We start from the raw sequence: 11309 nt of genomic DNA, 5'->3' as shown, positions 1-11309 counted from the left end.
CTTTCACACCATGCTTATATTCAATAAAGTCTCTCACCATTCTTAAGGTTGCAACTATTTTATACTGTTGCGATTTGGTAGTTCAAAGCATCTTGCGAATGGTAGTGAGATGTGGCAAAATTGGATTGATCATTTCATTGCGAGTGTGTAAAAGAATTAAACTATCAGAAATATACTTTTGTAGGTCCTGTGGTTCTTGAATTATGTTGTAAAGAGGGCTGTTGTAAACCGTACAAAACTCATTAACATCAATAAATCAATCAAGTTTTTAAAGTATAATTATGATATGTAGAATGAACTTTTGCAAAACATCAAAGTGTTAAAAATAATATATTGATTTAGATAATGAAAGTCGATTGTTTTTTGGCTGCTTGGACCAACAATACCTAGTCTACCCTTATGTCGTAAATTGTCGTTAATATTCCTCAGCAGTCCAACTTCAGGTTCTCTATGCCCAAGCCAACTTACTAAATATTTCTTAATGAACATGATGAACTCCACTTGAATTTGCACGCATTTAGTTTTGACATTATTTTGAAGACCACGTCCACCAGCCTCTATGCATTTCTATATCCTGTTGTTGAAAGTTAATAAACAATAAACAAAGGGAAGTGTGAACATGAAAATAAAAATTTATTTTAAACAATGTTTATTTCAAGACAAGGGTCATTAAGTATCAGTGTCAATCAATTAAAGGGCAGGTCTGTTGCAAAAACAAGTTTATCTCTATTCGAAGATAATAATTATTACATTACAAGTTGACACTCGTTTTTTATGCGTATTTCTCCTGAAAAAAGAGTAAAAGTGGGTAAAGTTCAGGCTCGTACGTGTTCTTCCACCGTTTGAAGCGAAATTGATTTTCAAGGCAGCGGGCTGATGACGTAAGTAAGTGAAACGGACACTATATCATGCTCTCATTTACTTGTGTGATACAATCACAATCACTTTGACAAGTTTGACATTAGCAACAATGAGTTGTACTATTATTTACCATAACAATGCTGCATAACAATATGCAGACCATTGTTCTCATTTGTGAAACAAAGCCTCACACAGTATTGTTACTATGCGTTTGCTTTGTAATATTTCATCCAACTGAAACTATAATATCGCACAGGGAAACCAGATACATGAGTTTGTGGACTTATCATGGTTTATATGCTAGTCTCAAATTGATCACGCTGAAATTCTAAGCTCAAATTATTTTGTTATTTTTTAGTCCAAATATTTCTCATGATATTGATATACTTATGAATTGTAATATCACAATTTACTAAAAAGAAGTGGCTGATTTGATCCATATGTTTAAAAACCATTAAATTTGTAATACTTAATTCAGAGTTTTTTTCTGTGAACAACAGCAGTATATGTTCTGTGCATTGAGAATGTTTATAGTCCCTTCTCGCAAAGCAGGCACATCTCATTTCATGACGTCAACTTTTTTCTAGGTCGAATCTGTCTCGTTCGAAGGAACTCATCGCTTAAGCTGGTTTTTGCGGAATGTCAATTTTAAACGTGTTATTTTCTCCAAAAAAAAGAGTCATTTTCATTGTCCTCATAATTAGCTTGCCAATGATATGATGTTGTCCGAGCAATATATATGCCCTTTAAAGAAAACGGATTTTTTCCAACTACATTAGGTAGAGTATTTTTCATTAAAAACACGGTGAATCGTGGTGCCCTGTTAGTTTGGCTTGGGCCCCCCGGGGCTTGGGCATAGAAAAGTTGTAATTTTATGGGTATAGAGGATGTTAGAAATATGAGAAGCTTTATTTGAACAACAAAAAGGATGCGAAAAAATGAAAATTTTCAAGTTTGAATTAGGTTAAGGCCCTTCACAATTAATTCTTAGTTTCCTGTTTCATGGTTGAAAACCAGGGATGAGGCGACTTTTAATTATTAATTATTAATTATCTTTTATTTTCTTTATTTTAAAATAAGTGGTCGCAACCTACATCAAGCCATTTGACAAGGAGCATGCATTTAATTATTTTACTACTATGTTTGATTTTATACATAAGTAATGGTACAATTAGGTTCTATGTTTATTCATCATTACAGATGATATGATCAAAGTCAGAAAGTAGCAAATGGTACTCATTAAAAGTTATTTTTAAAGAGAAAATCCAAAATATAAATAAAATAATTAAATATTTTGCAATTCTCTACTTTGGACGCGGGCGGGAAACAGGAAACTAAGAATCAATTGTAATTGGCCTAAAGGCAGTATTCTAGTATTGGTGCGCACTGCGCACTGTGTGTTCCAATTCAGAATACAAGCACCTTGTGTACAAAAATTGAAAGTTGGTGTTGCAGTAAAAAATACTCAAAAATAAAACGGTACAATGGATTTACTTTATTTTTTCACACCAGCTACCATTGAGTATAGAATTATATAGAAACTGAAAAATTCAACTTGAATTTGTTATTCTTTGCCGTATTGAACGTTTTGACTGTATTTTTTCTGCGTGGTGGGTGGGAGTGTGTTTGGTTCATACGCCACTTAAACTCATTACATTACTGACTGTGTGTTGACATTATTGGTTTCAGGTTCAGTGCTGAGACACCCAACGTTCTTTATGATGACGATGCACATTGTTAAATTGGTTAAAACTACGCTGTGCACTGTGCACCCGGCTGTAGATCGCTGAGCAGAAATTGTCTCGACTGTAAAAAACAAATCTCGTGAAAATGGCTAGAGTAATCGTTGTATTCGGTGCTACGGGAATGCAGGGCGGTGGAGTTGTGACAGCTCCAGGGGCGGATTTAGGGGGGGGCGCAGCCGGCGCGCGCCCCCTCTATTTTTTGACTAGCAAAGGGCGCCGTACTTAAAAATACAAAAATTGTAAGAAATTTAAAAAAAAGGAACAAATTCGGCCATGAACAGCAAACAATGGGCCAAAACCGTTGAGTTTTCGAGGGGGTAACCCCCTTTAACACATTTTTTCGTCGTCGACCAAAAGGCGCCCCCTTTATCAAAAATTCCTGGATCCGACCCTGAGCTCTATTGAAGAATAGCAAGCATTTTAAGGTTCGAGCTGTTACGAGAAATGCAAAGAGTGATAAGGCAAAGGCGCTTGTCAATCAGGGTAAGTGAATGTCGGGACATGATGACTACATCAGCACGTAACTACCCTTTCCCAGCGTCCCGTGTACTAACACTATCACTTAACATAATGGACTCGTTCAGCATGTCTATTTTGTATGCGAATACGATGACTTTTTACGGTGTCTTCCTTTCTTTAGACTATGCCACAGTCGATTAATAAATAAAAATATGTTAGGCCTATTAATCATGATGAACGCATTCAGTTGAACGAAATTATACTGATGTTTATCACAATTAATGTAGACCTATTCAATAAATGGCCATAAAAATATATAAAAAATAGGTTATATGATTACTGACAGTATTAAGATAAGCAAAAGTATGATATTAATGCAACATATCTTGGCATAATTACAATGGCTCACTTACAGCTACTTACTGAACAATTCTGATTTTTGGATTTACCAGTTGATCGAGAAACTTCCTTACTTACTTATCGCCTTTCACCCCTTCCGGGGTATAGGCCGCCAACAAGTGTCCTCCAGATCTGTCTGTCTTGGGCTTTGACTTCAATCTCACTCCAGCTGTATCTCATCCCTTCGCCAGCTGTTTCTTGGTCGGCATATACTCCACTTTCCCAGGTTGTTGTGTTACTTCTTGGTTTCCTAAGCGTATGTCCTATCCAACTCCATCTCCTTCTGCCTATATCTTTCAATGGGTCTTGATGGTATTTGTTCCACAAGGCAGAATTGCTGATCTTGTCTGGCCAATGTATCTTGAGAATTCGTCTGAAGCAGCTATTTATAAATGTCTGTACTTTGTGTATATTGCTCTTCGTCATTCTCCATGTCTCAGCACCAGACAACAGTACTGTCTTTGACTATTGCATGGAAAAGCCTGAGGTTTGTGCGTTGTGACAGTAGTTTTGAGTTCCAGATATTTTTAAGCTACATGAATGATGTTCTGGTCTTTCCAATCGTAGCCTTAACATCGGCATCTGAGCCTCCTTTCTTATCAATGATGGTGCCAAGGTAAATGACTCTACCCTTCCAGAGCAGCACCCTCCAATGTAACTGGTTCAGTACTACTTGCATTTACTTTCATTACTTTTGTTTTTCCTTTTGTATATTGAGTCCTGTTGAAAGTGAGATGGCTGCAAGTGTGGTGGTCTTATCTTGCATCATTCTAATGTCTAGTATGCGACAGTAATGCCAGGTCGTCAGCGAAATCTAGGTCATCTAATTGTTCCCACAATGTTCACTGAACTCAATTTCTTGTCTGTCTTATAGTTGTCTTCATTATCCAGTCGATTAAACAGGAAAGGAGAGAGCAGACATCCTTGCCTGACACAAGTTTTCACTTCAAATTGTCTGGTGAACTGCCCTTCGTGTAAGACCCTGCAGCGAATACCATCATAGCTATTTTAACTAGATTGACTAGTTTGGTGGGTATGCCATAGTGTCGTAGAAGTTGCCAAAGAGTCCCCTCTGTTCACACTGTCAAATGCTTTCTCGTAATCAACAAAGTTTACATAATTACGGTATACTGATGAATTCCATTCTTAGGATTGCTCTATTATGATACGAAGAGTTGCAATCTGGTCTACACAAGATCGGTTCTTGCGAAACCCTGTTTGTTGATCTCTAAGTTGTGGATCTACTGCATCTTTAATTCTTTCGAGGATGACTCTGTTGAAAACTTTTCCAGGCACTGACAGGAGGGTAATCCCTCTGTAGTTGGCACAATTACTGAGATCTCCTTTCTTTGGGAGTTTGATGAGGTAGCCTGCCTTCCAGTATAATTGAACTTTGTTTTCATCCCAGATTTTTCCAAACATTGTGTGCATTAGCTCAGTTGTGGTGTCAATATCTGCCTTGAGTGCTTCAGCAGGGATGTCATCAGGTCCTGTTGCTTTACCATTTTTCAGATGAAGGATTGCCTTTCTGATTTCAAATTTACTTGGTCTTTCACAGTTGATGTTGAGATCTGAATCTGCTGGTTCAGTGTCTGGTGGGTTGGGTGGTGTTGGAGAGAAAGCCTGAGTAAAAATATCACTTGGGATGGCGAACCCCGGGTAACAAACCAGGGATGTGAGAGTAGGACTCTCACATCTCTGAACAAACTGAGGGAGTACGGCGACTGTAAAAATCAAATGTGGAAATCTATCACTTGTACACAAATTAGCCAGGGTATGCCCAATGCGCAAGTAGACTACGGAGGGAGAAGTGTATTGTTTCCTTAATATTGTTTGTCTGGGGTTCTTTCTTTCTTTCCCGACGTTTTCTACACATTTTAGGGCGTACTTTTGAATGAAACGGTGTCCAAACTATCTGCCCCCTCCTTTTTAGCCTGCCCTTATAATGCACCACCCTGGTGTACACCAGTCCTTTTTGTTTGAGCCGCCACTGTAGGTCACAAGGATTCAGAATGTATATATATAGTTTGACTTACCTACAATTAATCAGCCTGGAGTCGGTTATCATGGTTATTCGCGAAAAGGTTAAAGGTTGGAATTTGGCCACAGGGGTTAAACACAGGAAAATTATCCAAAAATGCCGTAACATTTTCATGGAGGAATTTGAAATTAAGGCCTTGTCTTTTACCCCAACCCTCACGGTTCTGGGATCGTTATGTTGATGATGACAAGTACTGGTCGTCATCAAGAAGAGTGCTATAGAGAGTTTCACTCATCACTTAAACACCTGCCATCCATTCATAAAGTTCACCATGGAACGCGAATCCAATGAACAACTTCCCGTGCTTGACGTCATGGTCAAACGCGAAGAGAACAGCTCATAATGGCAGGTCCGTTCTGAGTGATTCGACCACTCGCCTAGCACCACCATGCTAGACGAGTGAGTGACCACTCGTCTTTAAAATCTAGCCGCAAAGGCCAGGTACGTATTAAAGTACGAGTCAATTCTATCTATTTCTCAGGTGCTGAAGTAGTTGAAGGCAACTTGGGTGATTCCAAGTCTTTGTCTAATATACTATCTGGTTGTCATGGTGTATTTGGAGTGACAAACTACTGGGAACTATTTGACGCAAACAAAGAAATCCAGCAGGTAAGATTTAAAGGGTTAGGATTAGGGTTATAGTTAGCATTAGGGTATAGGGCCAGTAACCCCTGTACCTAATTAACATATTGTGATGGTCTGTTTTAAATGAGATATCAATTTTGTGATGCATGGTGGGCTTCTTTCGTGTGAACATTTGGCAATTTGACAATAAATCGTACTCATCATCATTATTATTATTATATCATCATCATCATTATTATTAGGAAGCAATTTTAGACTTCTACGCTACTCAATTTTAGTACACTCACCGGAGCGCTTTCACCGGGTCAACCGGCGTCTTCAGCGGATGTTATTGCTCTGAAGATTTGTTGTTGCTAGTTATGTTGTTGGAACACCTCCGATGACGTCATAGATGTAGATGACGTCAAGCTTGAAGATGTGGTGGCGCCCCCTTGGTTCCGGGGGTCAGGAGGTTGTCCCAAACAGGGTCGATGTCTAACCCTTTGTCACGGTTCAGTCTGGGTCTTTTGGTTCTGATATGGATGGCTTCCAAGACCCTACGAGGGAAGTCCAACAACATAACTAGCAACAACAAATCTTCAGAGCAATAACATCCGCTGAAGACGCCGGTTGACCCGGTGAAAGCGCTCCGGTGAGTGTACTAAAATTGAGTAGCGTAGAAGTCTAAAATTGCTTCCTATTTACGTTTACCGCTACGTATGAATATACATCATTATATCATTATTATTATTATTATTATTTAAGGGGAGAAACTTGGTTGATTCGTGCAAAGGCGCCGGAGTAAACCACCTGATTTTCAGCGGCTTAGATGACGTGAAAGGATCAATCGGGAAAGGTTGCCCTCATTTTGACACTAAGGCTGAGATTGAGAAGTACATGTTTGCATCAGGAGTACCTAGTACAAGCGTACGATATTCTGCCTATATAGAAAACATGTTGGCCGATTTCAAGGGCATGGTGAAAAAGGATGACGAAGGCACATTTATAGTTGGTAAGAATTTGGTCAAAATTTGATGTTATGGCTTTGTAAAGGTTCTGATCACGAGTGTTGTTTGTGGTACCCGGGTCCACACAGTGGCGTAACTAGGGTTGGTAGGCAAATGGTAGCGCCCGGGACAAGAAACAAAATTGGCACCCCTACGCCTACTCCCCCTCCGAGAATATCTTAGACGCGGGTAATTCTTGAAACAATTGTGCGCGGAGGGCACGAAATTTTGGACAAATAAGGCATACCACTAATTAATTTTGGTTACTAGAAACTGAATATCGGTCTTAAAATGTTCTTTTAATTGATGTTGTGCTGAAATGCGCGCAAAGCGCGCGAAAATTTTGACTTTCATCGCTTGGAGGGCGCAGAATCGAGTACTGAATTGAGCAACAACCTGGTCCCTCTAATATTCAGTCTTTATCGCACTGAACCCACATCGATATTCAGTCTGTATCGCACTATTTATACGGCATAAAAAGCGCCCTCTGTTAATACGTTCCCGCACCAAACCTGAACTATGGGGTTCAGATGTTGGTCAATTATTAAGGTTACTCTTACTTTCTTGCCCTGCGGGGCCTTTATAATGGAGTCCCACTTGGAGTGTGTCGTATGGGCCGTTGGCGGCCACGGGCCTGCCGACCTGCGGCCTTGATGTTATTTTTAGCTATGATGCGTGAACCACTTTATGTATCAACAGAGGGTGCTATTCAGGCTGTATATTCAGTGCAATATAGACTGAATATCGGCTGTGGGTTTAGTGCGATATAGACTGAATATAAAAGATACCAGGTTGATTCAAAACCAAGTAATCAAAACCAGTGCTGAATGGAGAAAGAAGGGGCCTTTAGGTGATGGGGTTTATCAAAATATTTTTGAGTCTTTGAGTAACATCGATGTTGAAATAGGGGTCGATAATATGTCACTTTTCTAATGTTTATGTCACTTTTCTATATAATGTTTATAGGGCTACCTATGGAAGGCAAACCTATGGATTTTCTCTCTGCGGCTGGAGCTGGCAACGCAGTGGCTTCCATTTTTGCCTCGCCAGAGGCATACATTGGTAAAACGATCGGATTTTCTGGCGATAAGAAAACTATTCAAGAATATGCTGATATTCTCAGCAAACATTTAGCTCCAAAAACTTTCAAAGCCGGTGAGGTAAGTTTTTTCGCAGATATGTAATTGATCATTTTGGTAATCCTTAAAGTCTTTGGGATAGAAAACCGAGATTATGTCACAGGAGGCACTGCTGGGCAAGGGTCAATGTTTTTAATTTTTTACATATTATTAAAACAGAAATAATTCCTTTTTCAACACTTCTTTTTTCTCGGATATATTCCTATAATCTAAGTTATAAAATCCAAAGTCGAAAGGTCTAAAACTTCAAAATTGAGATCTTCATAATTATATACCGGTAGTTCAATATGGGAAAAGGGATCAAAGTTTACATTAAAGTATAAAAAAATGCAAATTGCAGAGGGAATTTCAGTCTGAAACTTTCACGCAACATTTTTGAGGTTATTTGCATAAAAATCACACCTGGCTGGATTATTGGCAGTTTCTCCGTTCAGTGTGGTACCAGAAGTGCCTCCATTTGACATACCGCATTACATTTATAAAACGTCACATTTATATAACGTCAGATTGTACAGACTGATTTGATATGACTTTGTTTTTTACAGGTAACCGCAGAGCAATTTTCCAAATTCGGATTTCCAGGAGCAGAAGATTTGGGCGCCATGTTCGAGTTCTATCAACGCGGCAACCCGGAACGTGATTTAGCGCTTACTAAACAACTTGATCCATCAACTCAGAGCTTTGAAGACTGGGTAAAGGTTAACCGAGATGCCCTCAACGCCACGTATCAATAGGTTTATAAGATCATAGCATGAGAGACTACGACATTTGTTTTGAAGTTTAGGTTCTTGTGGGATGAATAAATGACCAAACATTAACATCAAAGTAATTATTTTAATTTGACACCACACCTACCTCAAATGTCTTTTTCAGGTGTGTGTGAGTTGAAGAATTGAATGGTTGCTGGTGACGAAAACTCGCCCCCATGCAAGACATATCATCCTGGGTGTGTTGTAATAACTTAGTGTGGTGAAAAAGCCCATTGAAGAAGTGAAGTTGAATATAAGATCGTCACGTCACCAGTCCTGAAATTTCTTATATGGACTGATATTTAAATGGCAATACATGGTGTATCAAAATGATTGGTACCCATCAGCTTTGTTGTCTAATGAAACACATGCTTTTTTCCACATCAGATCTTCTTGAAATGACTACAAAGTACAGTTTTATGACCTTTATCATATCATATATCATATATCTACAAATGAATTGGATATGGAAGGGTACCAATCATTTGGATGCACCCTTTCCTTGTAAATAATTAGTTGTCACACATAGTTAAACACAAGGAATATAAAATAAAATAAATACACACCATTAAAAGGGTAAAAATGCCACAATATTAGCAAATATTACCAGATTTAAAAAGTCAAAATATGCAAAACAGTTCAGGACACTCAGTTATTCAATAAGTTAATAAAGTATGGAATTATACTGTTTTTAAAACGATCGGTTCTTGCATAAACTTGAGAGATTTGATTTGCATTGCGAAGGACCCTTCCACGACTCTCCAGTCTGGTAGGAGGGATGATATCTTTTGTTCGAATAGAAGCAGAGAGCCCTTCGGCAAACTTACGAGAATGGTCCTCCCTCCTATCAGCTAGAGAGTCAAGCTGGCAAAGATTAAGAGCGTCGTCATAACTATCATACAATTTGCCCAGAACTATTTTGCAAGCTCTTTTTTGCAGCTGCTCCAAAGTGTGATCTTGAGTTGTGGTGAGGGAGGAATGCTAAACTACATCCGCGTACTCTAGTAATGGACGAACATATCCGTTCGTAAACTGAACCATACAACCGACGATTGGTTTTGGACACAATTTCAGCAATGTTTCTATCCCATGTACGTGAGGTTGTTCTGTATCCAAATACCTAGGAGACATTGTTGCCTAGGAGACAAAGTTGAGAGGAATATCATTGCGTTTGATAACATCGTTGGGTGGATTTCTCTTAAAGCAGTTCTGTAGGGCTTGACATTTTAAAGCATTAAGTTTGAGATTGTTATTGGCAGACCATTCACCGAATTCATCCAACACATCTTGAATTTGGCTAGACTTGGGATGGATAGTTCTCAACAATTGTCAAATCATCGACATATTTCCAACATTTTGTGTTGGGCCCACTACATTTGAACTTGATACAGCATCATTAATTATAATCTGATTTTGTACCTTGTGGGAAACCACCATTTATAGTTTTGTAATCAGAAATAACCTGTTTATAACAGACACACTGTTGTCTACTGCTGAAAAGGTCAGACAACCATGGCACAATAGACTCACGGAATTCCATATGGATAAATTTCTCCATGGTCGATCGAGTCAAATGCTTTTAAAAAATCCGTGAGTACCACCATGCCAACGTTGCTGGCCTTGTCAGCGCCTTGATGTAGAAAGTGAAGCAGTTAAATAATATGAGATGGACGCACCTTTAACATTACAAAATTGTTTGTGGTCGATTTTATATCTTCCAAAACCCATTTAGATATAAAAATCCTTCGAGATTTTTGCAATGCCATCAGTAAGCGACACAGGACATAACCTCTCAGTGCTTGGTGGGTTTGTTTTTGGCATTGGCACTACAATGGCTTTCCTCCACTGAAAAGGGACTATTCCCTCAATGAGGAGGTGCTTTTACACGTCTGTTAAGAGAACACTCAGCTCGTAGGCAAATTCTTTATCCAACCTTGCGGGAATGCCATCAGGCCCACATGCTTTACCCTAACCCTTTCTGATCTCACCATTCACATCCCAAGGATATAAGTGAGTGATTTGGGAGAAGGTAAATAAGATGGAAGCTTTGTGTTATCCAGAGGATTGATGTTGGAAGACACATTCACAAACAAATCGTTGATGCTGTTAGCAATACTGACATGTCAGATCAGAATTCTGAATACCAGGGACATGTATGTTGTGCTCAGATTTTGTGTCATTAGTCAAGACCTTAATTTGTTGGTGCCATTTACGTGGGTCCCAATGTTGTAAATGCCGGGCAGATCGAGCTAGCATGATATTTAGCTTGAGTTATATTACCTTGAACTTTATTTCGAATTTGACGCTTCGGAGTTTTTCTTCACTGAGCCACAAAGGCTGCTTGG

General features: G+C 39.0%; 1 protein-coding gene across 1 annotated transcript; it reads left to right on the top strand.

Moving 5' to 3' along the window:
* Window positions 1-2557: 2557 nt before the first annotated feature.
* On the top strand, window positions 2558-10659 carry LOC140155395 (nmrA-like family domain-containing protein 1). The gene is made up of 6 exons (XM_072178226.1): window positions 2558-2755; window positions 3006-3089; window positions 5987-6114; window positions 6835-7081; window positions 8043-8236; window positions 8761-10659. The coding sequence occupies exons 1-6, from the start codon at window positions 2692-2694 to the stop codon at window positions 8947-8949; spliced, it is 906 nt and encodes a 301-aa protein (XP_072034327.1). The 5' UTR covers window positions 2558-2691; the 3' UTR covers window positions 8950-10659.
* The last annotated feature ends 650 nt before the right edge of the window (window positions 10660-11309 follow it).

The sequence above is a fragment of the Amphiura filiformis genome, chromosome 6, assembly GCF_039555335.1.
Source record: "Amphiura filiformis chromosome 6, Afil_fr2py, whole genome shotgun sequence".
In the NCBI taxonomy this organism is placed as follows: domain Eukaryota; kingdom Metazoa; phylum Echinodermata; class Ophiuroidea; order Amphilepidida; family Amphiuridae; genus Amphiura; species Amphiura filiformis.
This window is presented reverse-complemented; position numbering and strand designations above follow the sequence as displayed.

Excerpts from the sequence above, each read along its gene's own strand:
- LOC140155395 (XM_072178226.1), top strand. The coding sequence starts at position 2,692 with ATGGCTAGAGTAATCGTTGTATTCGGTGCTACGGGAATGCAGGGCGGT. Across the intron at positions 7,082-8,042 it reads CGAAGGCACATTTATAGTTG|GGCTACCTATGGAAGGCAAA; the intron begins GTAAGAATTTGG and ends TAATGTTTATAG. Across the intron at positions 8,237-8,760 it reads AAACTTTCAAAGCCGGTGAG|GTAACCGCAGAGCAATTTTC; the intron begins GTAAGTTTTTTC and ends TGTTTTTTACAG.